Source organism: Neopsephotus bourkii, unplaced genomic scaffold, assembly GCF_033783945.1.
Source record: "Neopsephotus bourkii isolate Nb327-2 ecotype Australia unplaced genomic scaffold, CSIRO-AGI_Nbou_v1 NB_1765, whole genome shotgun sequence".
NCBI classification, from domain to species: Eukaryota; Metazoa; Chordata; class Aves; order Psittaciformes; family Psittacidae; genus Neopsephotus; species Neopsephotus bourkii.
Genome location: NW_026902239.1, coordinates 1,164,214 through 1,182,406, shown reverse-complemented (window position 1 = coordinate 1,182,406; position 18,193 = coordinate 1,164,214). Strand labels below are relative to the sequence as shown.

At 40.2% G+C, this 18,193-nt stretch overlaps 1 protein-coding gene across 4 annotated transcripts in view; it reads right to left on the bottom strand.

The window, feature by feature from the left end:
- The window catches only part of TULP4 (TUB like protein 4), a 161,162-nt gene that overhangs the window by 10,778 nt on the left and 132,191 nt on the right, over positions 1 to 18,193 (bottom strand). For all 4 annotated transcript variants that reach the window (XM_061378227.1, XM_061378229.1, XM_061378228.1 and 1 more), the window contains 6 exons: positions 11,036 to 11,260; positions 8,571 to 8,805; positions 7,994 to 8,138; positions 5,716 to 5,860; positions 4,359 to 4,452; positions 2,582 to 2,725 (listed from right to left, as the gene is read on the bottom strand). In XM_061378227.1, the coding sequence (XP_061234211.1) occupies positions 2,582 to 2,725; positions 4,359 to 4,452; positions 5,716 to 5,860; positions 7,994 to 8,138; positions 8,571 to 8,805; positions 11,036 to 11,260 (988 nt within the window). The remainder of the gene's footprint in view (positions 1 to 2,581; positions 2,726 to 4,358; positions 4,453 to 5,715; positions 5,861 to 7,993; positions 8,139 to 8,570; positions 8,806 to 11,035; positions 11,261 to 18,193) is intronic.

Genomic DNA, 18,193 nt, shown 5'->3' with positions numbered 1-18,193 from the left:
CTTGGACATATGTTGTCATGAAAAGCAGAGAGCAGTCAGGAAAAGTGTTTTTGAGTATAGTGGGTGACAAAGCAACCAGTAATGCAAAAAGAAGGAAGCTAAAAAAATATAGAGAGGAATATAACGGAATGAAATACACACAAAATTTAAAAAAGTTCCTGAAAGAAGATTTGTAAGGAAAGTATGTGAAGAAATAGATGGGAAACCAGAACAGAAATGTAAGGGGAAGATGTGAGAGAACAGATGGGAAGTCAAAAAGATTCAAGAAGTGGGGGCTGTAGTCAGGGCAATTTCAGCATAAACATTTGGACAGGCTGCAATCAGCAGTGGGAAAAGAAGCGTATGTATATAGGAAAAGTTTTCCACATGTGGTGCTGGGAACAAAGGACAGGAAGGTAAGAAGCAATTCTGATGATGTTAAGCAAAAGCATGGAGCTATCTCAACTGCTTGCAATTCCTTCTGCAAAAAGTGGTGAGAGTGATTGCAGCAGAGGCTACCACTGAAAAGCTGGAGCAGGACAGGGAAATTAAGACACTGGAACCAAGTCCAGGTGCAGAAAGAAAGATAAGAAGGAACAAAATACAACAATGAGGGGAAACACTAAACAGTATATTAAACCCCCTAATAATCTTGCAGGTTCTTTCTGTATACAACCCACAGAAAATGGCAGGCGAGTTGCATCATCAGGTTTATGAGAAGAAAAGAGATTAGGCTCCAGGATCCTAGAGTCATATCCACGTGCCAAACTGTGTGCAGACCTCGAATTTCAGATCAGGCAAGAGATCCATTATTCAGGACTCTTCCGGTTGCTGCCAGTTCCTGATTAATTTCTAATTAAAATTCTAGTCATCTACCTATGTCCTATAATTACATTTTCAATGGCATTAGGCTTTTATCAGCATCAGTCTGAATGTAGTAGGTGTACAGCTAGGTCTGTTCCTAATTTTTATGGTAGTTCTGTTCATTCCTTTAGAAGAAGACTGACAGCTAAACTTAACTGACCCTAAGGCAGCGTGGCTCTGTGCCTGGCTGGCAGGCAGTGCTTTCATCCTGATACCTTCAGGTTAGCGATTTATCCACCAGAGCTTGAGGTTTAATTGTTAGCTTGGCTTGAGCAACCCACAATGTTGCTGTCATGGGTATTAAGTGCCTTGTCAAACAAAACCTCATCCGTTGTGGTGTTGCTTAATATCCCATAGTGTTTAAATCCAATGTTATTTGGTTTTTAGTTTTTAATTTACTTGTTTGCATAATCTGCAAGTTAAATCAATTCACTCTCCATTTGCCTTGCCAAATCTTTACTGACTACATTAAGAATACCTCACTATGAACAACCCATTTCCCAAGAGCATCTTTGTACTAGGGTTTGTTTTTATCTAACATATAATCATTATTTACACTGCAATATTTTTTCCCATTAATATATGACACTTTTTTTCCTTTAGATGCAGGCTTTGAGAAAGGATATCCACAAAAATGTTTCTGGAGACTTAGGCAGCCTCCTTTTGTTAAGTCACAAATCAGTTGTCAGAAAAAAGTAGAAAGAAAAAAGTGGACAAGAAGAGGAAGGCTGTTACTGAGGACAGAGTAGGATGATTCTTCTACCAGCCTTCTCAAACAGCTGTAACAAAGCTCTCTAACTATTTGCCTATATCTGGTGTTCATCAACCTGCAATTCTGAGTACCATTTCATCTCTTCTAATAATATAAGAGGAATCGATATTGCAGATCTAATCCAATTTTTCAGGAAGGAATATGAAAACTTGGTATTAACTTTTTTTTTTTCTATTTTATTTTTCTATTACTTTCTGAAACCTGTAACCTGGCAACAGAAATCCCTCACTGATGTGAAAATTCTGAAAATATATTAATTTATCTTCTTTTTTATTATTTGTTAATTTTATCGGCATGATTTTTTTTTTTAATTGGAGTAGCTCCTGAGTACTTCCAGTTCTTTTACCTGCCACATTCACATTACCTGCACCCAAGCCTTCCCCGCAGTGCTTGAGTCTTCTGCTACCTCACATCCCAGTGAAATGAGAAACTCTTCCCGATCCCCCTTGTTTGTAGACTACTTCACTATTTTAGCCTCTCTGTAAGACTTGTTATTGATAAAAATCCAAATGGGTGTTTATCACTTCTCAAAGGGTGGCTGAGTTTTATGGGAACCTCCCCTCCAAGCCAAGCTCCTACCTGTACTTGCTGCCATCAGGTCACAAGAACGACCCTTTTGGCTTCCAATATGTTACAATTCTGCCCTCCAAAGGTGCAGAATGCAAGCAGAATTCTATGGAATAATGATCTCTGGAGAATTCTTAGTGAACTAAAGAGAAGATAATAACTTTTCCAACGAATCTGAAACTTAGCAGCTCCATACGGATTACATTTTCCAATGTTTTAGAAATCAGTGTCCATAATACATATTAGCCTTATTCTAATTCAGTTTTACAGCACCAGCACCTCCCCCATCAGACTAAGGGATTTTGATTTGTGTGTTTACCAGAGGGGACTAGTGACACGAGTGACCTGCCCTCCATCTAGCCTAACCCATAACATGGTAGACCTCCAGCTCCTCCTTACCTGGTAAATCATCTTCGTCTTCACTGAAAACATTTGGATTAAAGACAGGCAGGTTAATGTAGTCCATTGAAATCTTCCGCACTTCTGGGAGATATATTGTCATCTGCCTGGGCTGCAGATGCAGCAAACTGGTTTTATATATTACTGGAGAGACAATTTAATAAGAAATAAATAATCTGCTATATAAAGAGCATCTAAAGCTAAGAAAGAATCAATTCAAAGCAGAAAGAAGGGATATGACTATTGTTATTTACTGTATTAATGAACACATGCAAGTATGGGCCACTCATAGCTGAATCACTGTGCAACACCGCATAAACAGAGTTGAAAGATATTGTTACTTTCAGCTATTTCTCTTTAAACAAAAGCGACATTTCTGTAGTTACATAGTATGTAGAAATAATGTATTATGTCAGCTTGTATTCACATTTATTTTTTATGGAAGGAAGATAATTTTTCCATTCTACTTTTGGAACTCTTCACCAAAGGATGTTACTGAATTATATGAGTTTAGTGGAAAACTGGAAAGCTCTCAGGAAGCAAAATATGTTGAGGGTTACTACATACAAAGGAACTCCTCCTGGGTTAGGAACTCCCTGGGACCCTAATCACTGGAGACAGGGAGAACATTTGAAGGAAATGTCACTATACACTTACTCTACACTTACATCCTTCTCTACCTGTCACTGAATGAGAAAATTAGAATGACCTCTCATCTTACCCAGTAGGGTCATTCTTACACTATCTTTTGACAACCATTGCAAATGCAGATGTCAAAAAGTCATATATTACTTGGAAAACCCCCCCAACAACTAGCTGGAAAAAAACCTGAGGGTTTCCATAACATTTAATTAAGTAGAAGGTGCCGCTGCCCTTTAATAGTAGCACTGGTTATCCCCAGGATGACAAGATCCAGAGAGGACAACCTCTGCCTGGAGGCCTGGCCAGAGAAAGTCGTCTCCCCAGCAGTTTGGAGTCCATCTCTTGTCTGACAGTAGAGTAGTCAATATAGCCACAAAAGGTATCTATTTAACTAATTATGCACTAAGGACATCATTAGGTAGTCCTAACTATATAATGAAACACAGGAAAAAAAAAAGTTTTCTGTAGAGCTCACAGAACTCCTATAGTTGCATTAATATTTCAATTCAGAGCTCACTTCTGCTAGTACTCTGCTCTTTACTTAGCCTTATTCCTTCAACAGGACTATCTAGGTAGAACTGGCCTACACAGAAAAAGATAAGGAGCATAGACAAATACTACTTTTAATGAAGGCAACCAATTTACTGATGCTCCAGAAAGAGAACCATATGACAAGGTTATGCACTGACTTGAAGAATCTTGAGCATGATTCTGCAATAACCTTTTAAACATTACTTTGGTATAGTTAGTAGCCAAGTGACTATAAAAATCTGACTTTTAAAAATATTTCTATTACAGTAGCTTAAAACCTGTGATTTTTATTATAGTCTTCTTGCAAATATGTTCTTTGTTGTTTTTTTTTTATAAACTGTAAAAATAAAGGTCTTGACTGTAGATTAATATTTTTGTTACAACTAAGACTTAATATTTTATTGGTCATCTCATTGTTGCATGTATAGATTTTAACCTCTTTTAGTTACAGTGAATTTTATAAAATCTAACTGCTACTGTCCATAGAAAATAAATGCTTTGTTAAAGAAGCCTTCCAATCACTTAAAAAGAATCAAATGGCATTAAGTCTGTTGCTTGTTAGAAGGAGTTTGACATGCAAAAAATCAATAGAGTTTATTTTTACCTGCACCAAGGTTAGTTGGTAGGAAAGCAGCCAAACCCACGATTTTAAATTTGGTTCCCCAGATATTAGATGTGACCTGAGCAAGGTAGTTGTGCTGCAAAGCAAAACAAAACCATTTTACCTAATAAAATCTGTATTAAGCTCTAATAAGAAACTGCACAGCAATCAGGCTACTGCAAGTGATAATAAAATTTCAGCTCCTCTTGTTTTTATTTTACTGAAGCATCCTAATGTGCTTATGTAGCAACTCTTATACCCAGTCATTAAGAAGTCTCATTTTGATTATCTAAACACCATCAGATATTGTGTATACAACAGCCACATTGGCTGGTAAAAGCTATTGAAGGACTGAACAACATGATGGCAGCTTAGTGAGAATAGGCCTGTTGTCAGGCTTCTCCTGCACAAGAGCATGGCTATTCTGTAAATATACCCTGCCCTTTGCTTCTATGCTTATGAATCACTTTATAGAAAAATAAATAAGACAGAAATTAATTACTCAGAAAGACAAATATATTTTTCCTGGAGTTTCCAAAGCAGCTTCCCAAAACACTGCTTCGATGGTCATCAAATTATGGGTCTTAAAGATCAAGAGATTTTCTCAAAGGCCAAGAGTTACACTGTCAATAGGAGCTAGATCATGCCAAGAGTAGGATCTAAGCTTCTGTCTCCTGTCCTATCGAAAGGTCTTTTAGTCCTGCCTACCGAAGCTGTGTAACTGAACTAGACAGTTTCAGTGTAAAGGAAGAAGTGAAATGATAGTGCAGAAAAAACCCATCTGAAATTAAACAAAACAAAATGAAAAGAACACTGTCTGGTATTAATAAAATACGTAACCTGGACAGTTCTACAACCTGCTAAGTTTCATTTACCCACAGGACACAAACACCACAAAGAGCACAAAGTACTAATTCCTTGCCTTCCTTCCAATTAAGGCCATTACATATTAATTATCAAACAGAGAACATGTGGCCCTCTGAAGCAAGCACTTGCTTATAACTGCAATCCCTAGCAAAGCAGAGAACTGCGGTAGCATTAAGATAACTCTGAGAAACTGATGAAGTGTTTTTACATACACCTTAAAACAGCCAGCAACATCACTTAGAATAAAACCTCTCACATGGACTCACACTGACAGAAGGCAATGGTAGCAGGAATTACCAGACAACACTTGATATTCCACTGACTCTTTCAAACATTAATATTGAACTGGAAGATGCAATTATCTAGTTGCTCCATCTAGCTACTGTAATTAAATGAAAAGGTTTCATTGGTGATCACTGGATTGATATCACAATATGCAGCCTCTGGAAGGAAATGCATTTGGGCTCAGGTCTGGTAACAATGTGCACAATACCTGAGTAATATCTTCTAAAGGAAACTCTCTTCGGGTGAGGCTTGGTGAACCAATAGAAGGTTTCCTTATTGGTAGCCTTGGTGATCTCGATATCTCCTGCGCAGCTCGTGACATCTTTGGAGATTTGCGAGCCTCTATGTTGATTCTGCAGATAAAGCAATAATTGGAATCATCAACAGGTATGCAATAATGCACAAAATTCCTGTCTTTCAATGTAAAGATGTAACGAAGACAACTGGTATGGTGTCCTCTAAGTGACTAATGGAGTCTTTAGAGTCTACAGGATGGAGAGTTACAGGTCAAATGTAAAGATACGTGAGAACTGACATGCTTACAGTAATTCAGACTGGATACTGTCCAATTCATTTAACAAAGCTTACAGCAGTTCTGTGAGATACAATATATCCTCTACTAATCCGTAAAAGGTGTAGGGCTGAGTTATTTCAGCTATGAAGACTTTGAGCAATGTCTCAAGAAATGAAAACAAGACACCTGAACTGGCAGATTGTCACATCAGTAGAGCAAAGCAAGGGTCCACAAACTTTGTCACTGATCTTAGAATCACAGAGTCACAGAATAGTTAGGGTTGGAAAGGACCTTAAGATTATCAAGTTCCAACCCCCCTGCCATGGGCAGGGACATCTCACACTATACCATCTCACTCAAGGCTCTGTCCAGCCTGGCCCTGAACACCATCAGGGGTGGACCTTTCACAACTTCCTTGGGCAACTTATTCCACTGCCTCACCATCCTTACAGCAAAGAATTTCCTCCTTATATCCGATCTAAACTTCCGCTGTTTAAGTTTTAACCTGTTACCCCTTGTCCTGCAGTTCCTGATGAAAAGTCCCTCCCCAGCATCCCTGTAGGCCCCCTTCAGATACTGGAAGGCTGCTATGAGGTCTCCACGCAGCCTTCTCTTCCCCAGGCTGAACAGCCCCAACTTTCTGAGCCTATCTTCATATGGGAGGTGCTCCAGCCCCTGATCATCCTTGTGGCCCTCCTCTGGACTTGCTCCAACAGATCCATGTCCTTTTTATGCACACAATACTCCAAGTGAGGTCTCACAAGAGCAGAGTAGAGGGGCAGGATCACCTCCTTTGACCTGCTGGTCACACTCCTTTTGATGCAGCCCAGGATACGGTTGGCTTTCTGGGCTGCGAGCGCACACTGAAGCTGGCTCATGTTCATTTTCTCATCGACCAGCACCCCCAAGTCCTTCTCCACAGGGCTGCTCTGAATGTCTTCTCTGCCCAGCCTGTAGCTGTGCCTGGGATTGCTCCGACCCAGGTGTAGGACCTTGCACTTGGCATGGTTAAACTTCATGAGGTTGGCATCAGCCCACCTCACAAGCCTGTCAAGGTCCCTCTGGATGGCATTCCTTCCCTCCAGCGTATCAACCGAACCACACAGCTTGGTGTCATTGGCAAACTTGCTGAGGGCGCACTTTGGTGTGTTCATATATAAAGGGACGCATTTGCTTTGCCTCATACTAGGGCAAGCTCACAATGTAAGGTCTTTGGAAAAGCGTCAGTTGCAGATAGAAGGCATCAGGGCCTCAATCCCATAACATGAAGATGGTAGATAAATGTCAGTGAGAAGCATCAGACATCAGTGAGGCCCTGTGCTGGTGGAGGATTCTGTCTATGCACATAATGAATAGCCAGCAGGAAAAGAACCAGAGGAATCAATAGCCTAGAATCCTGTTTTGCATATTTTTACAGAACCCAGTGTTTAGGAGGATCTGGTTGCAGAGGCTTCCTTGCAAGGTCACCAAAGCAGCAGTGCCATCTGTGCCAGGATCTATGCTACCTATGCATAGATCTGAATTTCAAAATACCGCATAGAAAATGAAGGGTTTACCTAGACTAAGCACTGAAGAGGTAAAAACACAGACTGTTTGAAGGACAAAATACATTCCATGGTGGCAAAACTTCACATGTGGCAGAGGCAGAGGTGGGAGAGTTTGTGAAATCTTTCTTTAAGACTGAGAAGAATTCATGACCCACCACCTTTTGCCCCAGAACCTTCCCCACAGACCACCTCAACACCAATCTCTTGAGATCACCCCAGAACTGCACTCTGTAGAGAACCTCACTCCTTCAGAGGACGACTTCTATCTGCCTGAAGGAGTCTGCTTTTAATTTTATGAGGTGTCAAGACACAGTGTTAAAAAAAAACCAAAAACAAAGAACAAAAACGGAAAAAAGGAAGAAAGAAAACCAGTGGAAAAAGAAAACCAGTGGAAAAAGAAGAAGAAATATCCAAGGAATTATTACCTGGGGAGTTTGGGCGATTTGCTAGCTCGACTGATTTTGGGAGATTTTTTTGCTGCCCAGTCATCGCTCAGTTCGATATCGCTGGAGTCAGAGCAGTTGCAGCTGTCAATCACAGTGGAAATCAAGCTGTTTCCATAGATTTCATCTATCAAGACAGGCCCCAGAAAATGTAAGTTGTGCTTCAGAAAACTGATATAAATTGCAACCATCAGCCATCAGAAGCATAAATCCAATCCACAGGCAGCAGTTGAAATAAAACCATGCAGAGAAAAATGAACTGTTCTTCACCCTGCCTAGTAGAAATTCCAAATTTCCAATGATTTGAACCTAAGTGAACATGATTCAGAGGGGTGAATTTCAACTCAAAACTGGTATTAAAGAATATTTTCTGCTGATTATCAATCTGTTCCCCACTGTTCAAAACAGAGGAAGTTCCCTTTTGTAAAACAGAAGAGACAATGGTATAATTTCAGAGGCTTGAGCCCAGGTCATGCTAAGATTTTCCTTAACTATTGAGGATTTAATATCTAAGTCTTTCTACATAAATTTTTTATACAGAGCAACAACTCAGCTATACCTGCTTTTCCATCTGTTTTAGGATCCATGATGACAAACTCCGGTCGCAACTTGCTAATGCGACGTCCCTTCAGTATAGGCACCAGTCCCCCAAGGTATTCCAGGTACAGAGTATAACATGGACCGCCAACCTCTGGGTCATCTTCTGTCCGCTTCATCGTGCAGTGAAGCCGTTCATTACCAGCTGTTGGGTAGCTGACAAAATCTCTCATGTTGTTTGGGTCTGGGATAGGAGGCTTAGTTAAATGAAGGAAGGAAAGAGAAAGTTTCCTATAGGTTATTGTGTTTTTTTCTCCTGTGGTGACTTAATCCCAACACAACTAACTGAATATGAACCCATCTCTAACTTTGCAGTTCAAGATTAGTACAGGTTACTGCGTGAGTTATGCAGGACCCACATGCAAGACAGAGTAGCTGTGTATTATTTAGTTAGGTCAAAAGCAGCTGTACACAGAAAACTGGAACTAGTTACATGAAAAAAGAAGGTTGGATCTGTGATTAAATCACTGAATTAGACAACAAACGTGTCTTCAAGTCTCAGCTCCTCTTTTTTAACTTGGGTAATATGGTCGAGCCTAAGTCTCAGAATATCTTGTCTCTTGGTGGTCCTCCAAGTGAATTTGGCCACTCAGGTTCCCATTCCTGGTTAGCACCAGTACATACTAAGCCACTACGCTACAATGATGTCAGCTATGGAAGAAGCCTGTACTTGTATCACTTCCAAGCACATGACCCATCTTTGCTGAGAGCATATTTGTGTGCTACGTGAAGAAATATGAACACAAAGCTCAGGGTGGGTTACTTTGCCCTGCTTGCGCACACTGTATTAATCCATAAAAAGCTCAGTCCTAAAGCAGTAGATTGCTTTTGTCTATAACAATAGAGCCTGTATGACACAAATAGTATTAATGTGTGTAAGTCAACACAGTTTCTTTCAAAATGAAAGTACAAGGAAAAAAAAAAGGAGGGGATATAGGCTGAGGAGTGATCTGTAATGTAGTGCTCAAGCTGTAGGTGGAAGAGGAATGCATTCAGGGAAGACAGTGCCTTTTCAGGCACTGGAGGCACAGCTGACAATGTTGGTGGGAGTATGTGCCTGGGGGAAAGCCAGGGAAAGTATGGATCAGTGTTGAGGAGGCTCCAGAAACACCCATGAAACAGCAAGGAGGGGCACGTGGCTTCTGGGAACCCTGCATCAGCCTCTCAGCTATGCAGCCCCCCTCTAGGAGCTGACAGAAGGGCTGTTGGCAAGTACATTCTGCTGTACTGCCTCTTCCCATCTGAGCTCTGTCATGGCTCCCAGCCTTGCTACAGCCAACAGCTGCCTCCATCCCATCCCATCCCATCCCATCCCATCCCATCCCATCCCATCCCATCCCATCCCATCCCATCTCCTCCCCAACACCCAAACAAGCATCACTGAAACTCTAGAGAGCTTCAGGGTGGCTCTGGGACAACATGGAAAGCATCCTGGGGAGAAATAGGCATCCTAGAAAGAACTGAGAACCACTGGTGTGTTAAATGCTCTGCATTTGATTTGAAGATCGAGGAGGTACGGTTACAGCAAGGCATTTATTCTTCTCTGGCAAATGAAATGTTTCACAGTTGCACAAATTGCCCTCATTAGCAGTACCCAAATGGAACTGTGCTGAATCATTATTTTACAGGCATAATTTATTCTCATTTTAGCTGGGCCAACTCCACTGATTTCAAATCAGTTATTCTAGCTCTTCATTGTTTTAACAAGGATCTGAAACTGGCTCAGGAGAATGCTGTTAACACATATACAGAAAATGCCTAACACAAAAATACATGTTTGAATGTAGGGCATTTACTAGCTAATGCTCTCGTTTATAGGCTGTGATAAAGAGTTCAGAAATCCTGAGATACAATTGCAGGCAAAACCATGAAACAAAGGAGCTGAGCAGATGGCTCTGCTTGTGGTACAGGAAAAGGCATAATACCCAGTTCATTTTCCGCAACACTGTAGAACAGTAAGGTTAGCAGAACTCACTGTCAACAGAAATGTCTGGGCAGCCACACGTCTTAAAAAGTGTAATTTCCTGGCAAAATAAGGACTCATGTAACAAGTAGCAAGGCAACAGTTTTACAGCTGTGAATCTCTCCCGTGACCGTGACACAGTCTTATCAACAGTGAGCTGCTTCAGAAGTTTTTGTGAGTCACCAGCATATTTTACCCTTGGCATCTTGAACAGGCCATCCCCATAGAATAAAGTAGATCAGCATGTGTGAGCCTTCTGTTGAGATTTTAATAGGCACCAAATAGATTAGTGGACTCTTGAAGAGGACAGGAATGACCCTTAATCAAGCTTTTAAAATGATAATTACGATAATTGTAATACCTTATCATTTAGCCACTGCCACTTAGTAGCACCATGGGAGGGAAATCAAGCAACCCTTTCCTCTTCCTCACACACACATACACACACATTTCTTTCCTTTTACCTTGATTGTTGGTATAAAGGCAGTGGTGAGGTATGAGCAGAGCCGAGGGGGGAGGGTCAGTTTGCTGATATCCTTGTCATCCCGCAGGCAGCTAGCAATGGTCTGCTGGCACAGCAGCTGCAGGCTGGAGACCCTGTGCTCCACTCTGACAACGTACAATGCAGGTCCGGAAGCCATCAGCAGGCGCGAATCTCTGTGACCCCAACAGATGGAGATGATGGGACGCTGTGTGGAAAGGAAAAGGATACCACTTTAGAAGAGCCTGTACTTGCTTAGAGATAGTTGCACAGCAAGTGGCCACATGAATTTAACACCAGCCACATTACCCCAAGTTTTACAGAAACTTAAAATGCATACAATTGCCCCAAAAAAGGGAGAAGGATGTATCTGAAATTACCAATATCAGTGGTCGATGTTTATACAGGGCTTTTTACTCACAAGGCTTAAAGCCCTTTACACAAGGAATTGTCTATCAAATTCATTGGAACAGGCTGTTCAGAGAAGCTGTGGCTGCCCCACCTCTGGCAGTGTTCAAGGCCAGGCTGGACAGGGTTATGAGCAACCTGGTCTAGTGGAAGGTGCCCCTGCCCACGGCAGGTGGGTTGGAACCAGATGAGCTTTAAGGTCCCTTTCAACCTAACCACTATATGATTCTATGATAAGTGACTTTCAAGTCACACAATGTTAAAAAACAGAATCTTTTGATGCCATATCCAGATGACTTTTTCAGTCATCTAATCAATCCTCATCCATTGGTAATGGCTCACATTTTACAACTGAAAAGTTAAATTACATAACCAGAGACACTTAGTAAACTACTGGACAAAATACAGATAGCTTTCTTGTCTTACACTAAGACTTCTGCTGCACAGTATCTCTTCTGAACTATTCCCAGAGGAAGAGAACTGTGGAAAAACACCAGGAACAAAAGAGAGAATGGCCTTTTGTCTTTTGCTTGCTACACTAAGAAATGTCTAAATTCATGACAGTAAAACCAGTCAGGAGCAACTGGTACTAAGTGTCAGAACATGGAGCAGAGTTAACAATAAACAACTCAAATGCTGTTCTGGACATTATTCCCTGCTGCATGAACATCAAGAGTTCATGTGAGGATACTGAGCTGTGCTTGCAAGGAGCTCTTTAACCTCTTCTCCTAAACCCCATCTTTTTCGTGTGAAGCACCAGTCTCTTGTGACCTCTTACAGCCCTGTCACTATTATTTTTGCCCTTCAGAAGTGTTAGCTGCATCCACCTCTCATCGCTTGCTTTCTGTCACAAAGCATCTGTATTTGCATATATACACACAAACTGGATGGAATTTCAATCCCGTAACTGCTATCTCTATACAAATAAAACAACACAGAATAAAGAAGAAACTCTCATGTCATGAAGAGTACTGCGCAGCAGGTTCTGATCAGTGAACTACAAAAGGTTTGCTCTTTCTTGTGGAGGGCTCCCTCCTTTTCACAATCCTTGACACTCAAAATCTTAACCAAACATGTTTTTAATCTGAATTATGAACTGTATTTACTGAAAGGTCAAGGTCTCTTTGAAATACATTTGCTCTTCACAAGATGCATAAACCAAGAATTAACTACACAGAAGACAAGAGTCAAGGCACCATCAAGAGTAACTTTTATCCACTCCTCTCTAATAACATGATACCCAGATAGCTGGGTTAGATCAGCCTAGGAGTTATAAATCTCGTCTGGAGAAGAAAGCGTTCCCTTCAGTTACAAATTCAAGATGCTTAAAGGTGAGAAACTGGGACAAAATGTTTTTATGTGAATGATATGAAACAAAATGCAGCTGCACAGTACTATATCAATATATATCATCAAGATACAGAGTTGGAAAAAAAATAACTTTTTCAAAGAAAAACCCTCCCTCCTATGTCATCTTATCCTAGATTTACATTTTAAGGAAAACACTGGTTTTAAAGTGGGAGGAATGAAGAAGCTTCATTTTTAGAGCATCTAGGCAACACCACACACACATACTTCCATGGAGGCACAAACCTTCAGGCTGACTGATATGCAAATAGAAAGTAGCAACATGTGAACCGTGTGATTTTCACAGTAATTGCTAAAGGCATTTTGTAGTTGAGAACATCAAAAGAATTGAGAAATCCTTTGTGTAGCATTGATAATTATTACGCAGTTTGTCATAACCATAATCTGTGGGACAGAGCCTTAAATTTGGTGGGAGATCACACAAAAGATACCTTACTGATTGGTATTTTCATGATTTGAGAATTTGGCTCAACCCTCATGCTGTTCGGCAGTAATGAGACAGTTCAAGCTTGCAAAATAAATGCAATTGAAAAGGCACACAAGTTAGGTACCTGCCATACCTAGTATACGACAGCCTGATAAAGGCACTAGTAGAAGTGACCCTGATTTCTCCAAGTACTGAATTCTGCACGGGCAGAACTATCTACCTGATCATTACTATGGGATCCAAACTGCATCCTTTTGTTCACCTTGCATCAAGTAAAGCTTACCTAAAAATACAGTGAAGGAAGAAACAAGGATGTGACTTCACACACAAATCTTTAATTACTGGATAGAGTTTAATGCCAGAAGAAAAGTCTAATATCCCAGCTAGCACAATCCAATATAGCACACCCAGAGAGCCCTACCATGAAGTCTAGTACTGCAGCTGCTATAACCCAGTATATCATATCCAGACAGGCCTCTCTTCATCCAAAGAGAGTCAAGTGAAACCACGTCTCTCCTCAGATTACTGCTGCATGCAGAGAACATCAGAGATGCAGATACTACTAGTGCAAGAACATTTGCAATCTTAGACATATTCCCAAGGAAGAGGTTTTTCAGAAGCTTTGAAACACTGGGTAGGACACAGCAACTGCAACACTGGCAACACAGCACTGTGAAGCTCAGGAAGAGTAGAAAGTTACAAGTTGAAAGACATAGCTGCACTGTATGATTTCACCACAGGCAACCACAGTTCAGCCATCACTTAAGCTTCTGAATATCTGATTCCCTTATGTTCCATTTACAGATTTTTATGTAAACATGTCAGTAGCTGCATGTTTAAATACACACACACACACACACACTAGCTACAAGTTGTACTGTTTGTAAATCAGTAAATCATCTCTACTCTTTATTTAGTCTTCTTACACACTTCACATGTTTTAATATTTTCAATCTTATCAAAGAGCACTTGTACTATATTGGTTTGTCTTTGTTTACTGATTCACCAGAGATGCCTTGCCTTCCTTTTCTATGGAATGGTGGGACCCACAGTACTTCTCAAGCCTAACATCCAGCTACATTTCCTTTATGGTGAAGGACTAAGATTTAAGATGAGGTTCATGGAAAATTAATCTGTCATTACAAGCTTGGAGAAAGAAAAGATCACCCAAATGCCAGATCTGACCTGACCTTTAAATGTACTGCTCAAATAATATTTTTCAATAACTATGCTTCCCACTCTTTCCCTTGACAGACAGGGATATGAATCAATTACTGCAGCAAGTCAGTTATGAGCTGGCCACAGTTCTCCTTCCAGACTCTGCTGAGAAAAAAAAATTGAATTCCAACATCCAACATAAAACATCCATTTATTTGCACTGTTTTAGCGAAACAAAAAAGGAAGGAAAAACTTGTTGATACACATATTGTAATCTGTTAGAAAATGAACAAGCAGATCCCAGCACAGAAAAAATTACTTTCCATGTTTGCACACTTCTATTTTTCTGCTAGAAAAAAAGGAAATGCAGCTACAAATATGTCTAGTAAGAATTTCTAATCTCACTTTGCATATAAATATCTTGTCAGATTTTTAAAAATCTCAGCACAGACTGTAATATACCTGAATTCCTGGGTTTAAATACAAACACGTAAGAAAAAGACATGGAAACCCCCTTGAAATTCTATATACAGATAGGATTCAGATCTATTACAATTCTATACTAGAAATAATTGGCTAAAGGACAATAAAAAAAGATGTTGTATCAGGAGAAATACTGACTGAAAATCCATCTCAAAAAGTGGCAAACAGGCAGCTCTTTCACCTTTTTTTTCAGAGGGGGTTTGAAAGTCAGCTACATCTGTTCAAACCTTTACCCCCAGCTGGGATGTTGACTTCCTTCAGAAAAGCACATGGGAATGGATATTCCTGCTCAAAGCTCTGTGGTTGCTTCTCATAATTCACTCATCTGTCTCTCTTCAGGAGAAAACACAATTTATATGGCTTTAATCACTTGTATGCAGTTCAGTCAATGAAAACACTGTTCAAGCTGATTCGTGCTGCCTGCTTTGAGCTCAGAAATCCTGAGCCACTTGGGCCTGCTGCTGCTTGGACTAATCTCTTATCTTCTGACACTGGGAGTCCCACTGGTAATGAAAGAAAAATGGGCAGAAAGCCCAGCAACAAGAAGGATTTCTCTCAGGAGAAAGAACCCAACTGCAAAATAGTATCTAGTGAATGGTATGTGTAAATAAAACCTGGTATCTGTTGCCTGCTCACTCCCACTTTAGACTGCTGATGGGCAGATGAACATTCTTCCCTCTCCTTTTCCCAGAGTGAAGCTGGAAGGTACACCAGCTGCAGTGCCCACACAGCTCGTGAACTGTGCATGCACATCTCTGTACTGCCACAGCATTCATGGCTGGCTGCTGAAAAGTAATGTGACTTCTTCATTCTTCTGTTCCCCACATTAAGAGTGGGAATAATATTAACTAGTAGGGATTGAAGGTGCTAAAAGCAATGAAGGCTGTGATGCGGTCAGAAATGACACTGCTCTGTGGCTTTGTTTGATTTTTTTTATGCACATGTTTCTTACAGCCTCTGTTTGGTTGGGGTTTTTTGGTGTTGTTTTTTTTTTTTTTCAAGATTCTAATACAACAATGAGATTCCATTGTAGCAAAATGAGTCATTGCTTAGATAAATGTCTCCATTTCCCAGTCCTCATCACAATCCATTTCTGCAGCAATCAGAGATGACCTTATGGCCTATATGGAAAATATCACAGTCCTTATTGATATCCCAAAGAATGTTTCACCACATAGTTCTAGATGGTTGCCCTTGTTCCTGTAAGAAAATAAACTCTTCTTGAAGCTTTATTGTCATCCAGTAACAACTAAATAGGATTAATTTCAGGTGATACAAATGCAAGGCAATGTTAATTCAGAAGCAACAAAACCTGAACACTGTGTGAAATAAATGAAAATAAGCAAGATCAGCTCAGCTGGTTAACATAAAAGGCAGCCTCTTATCTCAAAGCTTTTTGATCTGAATTTAACCTGAAATTGCAGCCTCCTTCTCAGCCTTAATAAAATAGCTTTTACACAACTACCACATTTCTGCAGGATCACATCATCTTAAATTTATCCATTCAGATGCTGGGACATTTCCAGCTGAGAAGCAGCCGTGAAATGCTGTGAAGGCTGCTGCTGAGAACAGCAGGTTTAGAGCAAGAGGGTCTTCTCAAAGACTCCTGGAAACCTCTCCAATAAAGATTCAGTGTTTGGTACACCACTTTGAATTAGGGTTTAAAAATATTACAGTGATAAAAATGCAATTACAATTTTTCTGCATCTAATCCTGTTGCTTATAAAACTGATTCCGGAACATGCCGGGCTCAGTTCACTCTCATCCTTCATTGCACTTGAGGTTTAGTATGTTCTTACATCAGTTACATAGTGGTATAAAATCATAAGCTAATGTAAATATACTGTAGAATTATACGTGTACAGATTTGATCAGCATCATGGTTTCTAAACCCGTGTTCTTGTTCCTCTGGTCTTCTGTGGGACATATAAAAAAGGAAATTATAAAAAGCGAAGAAGGAACCAAAATATAAACTACAACTTTGAACCATTAGACAAAAAATTTCCCAGGTCTGTTAAAGCTGGCAGTTAAGTAATTTTGAAGTGATCCTGTAGAAGACTCCTCTGTTTAAAGCTTAAACGGGAAGACAGGAAGCAGCTGTATCCACTCAGAACCAACAGCAGGTACACAATAAAGACCTGTCTGCACATCCAACAAGAAATTCTGAAGTGACAGAACTGGGTCACAGCATTTTAGCAAGACTGTAAAACAGCCTTGAATGAGTTGATTATTCTCGTCCCTGCTTGATGCCAGGGAAAGGTTGTGAGGGTTTAGCAAATAATGGAAGAAACCAACATGCCTCCAATAATAATAATAAAAAAAGACCAGCAGGGCAGCCTGCTGTTGTAATCACAGTTTTAAACATTGAAATAGCAGGACAATGAAAAAACTGCCAGCTACAAGAAATGGGTATATTTTTGGTACATCATGCTGGTGTTCACGTACACAAGGGTCAGTTTAGTAAAAGCTAAGTTTTACAGAATTTGATAGTCTATTTTTTGAATAGTTATCAGCCGATTAACAGCCTTTAAGATATGCTCTCTGTATTAAATAAGTAACCAGTATGGAATCTTTGGAATCACAATATAGATCCAATTTTATAGAACTACTTCCAATAAGATCATGGAATCATAGGATCACAGACTGGTTTGGGTTGGAAAGGACCTTAAGATCATCTAGTTCCAACCAGGGACACCTCACACTAGACCATGCCACCCAAGGCTCTGTCCAGCCTGGCCTTGAACACTGCCACAGATGGAGCATTCACCACCTCCTTGGGCAGTGGGTTCCAGTGCCTCACCCCTCACTAAAAGATAAAAGTCTGGTGTGACTTCCTGAAGACTCTTCTGAAAATTTCTCCTCATTCTTTCAAGGTTCAAACCAGTTTGATTCCATGTGGCAGAAGTTCTATATTGGCCCAACCCGTACCTTTTTTTCCATCTCTTTCAGCTTTTTCAGCTCTTTCTACTACATTCTGTGGTTCTATGATTCTGCAAATACATTCTCGCAGCATGTCAGGGTGTGAGGCTGGTGCCTCAGATGAGGGAAGAAGTGAGGCTGTAATACTATGATAACTTTACCACTCTGTTTATGAATGTTATTTTTCATGCAAAGTATTCATTCAGATACTTCTAAAAAACTGTGATTTCCCCATCTAGGGTTTTATAGTCAGCAAACTAGGTTTATGAACTATAAATTCCTATACTGAAGGTAAGAGCTTACAAGAGTTAATCAAATGAGACAAAGGATGCCAAAGCTGTCTTGAAGATGGAGGGGAAGATGGTGTATAAAACACCT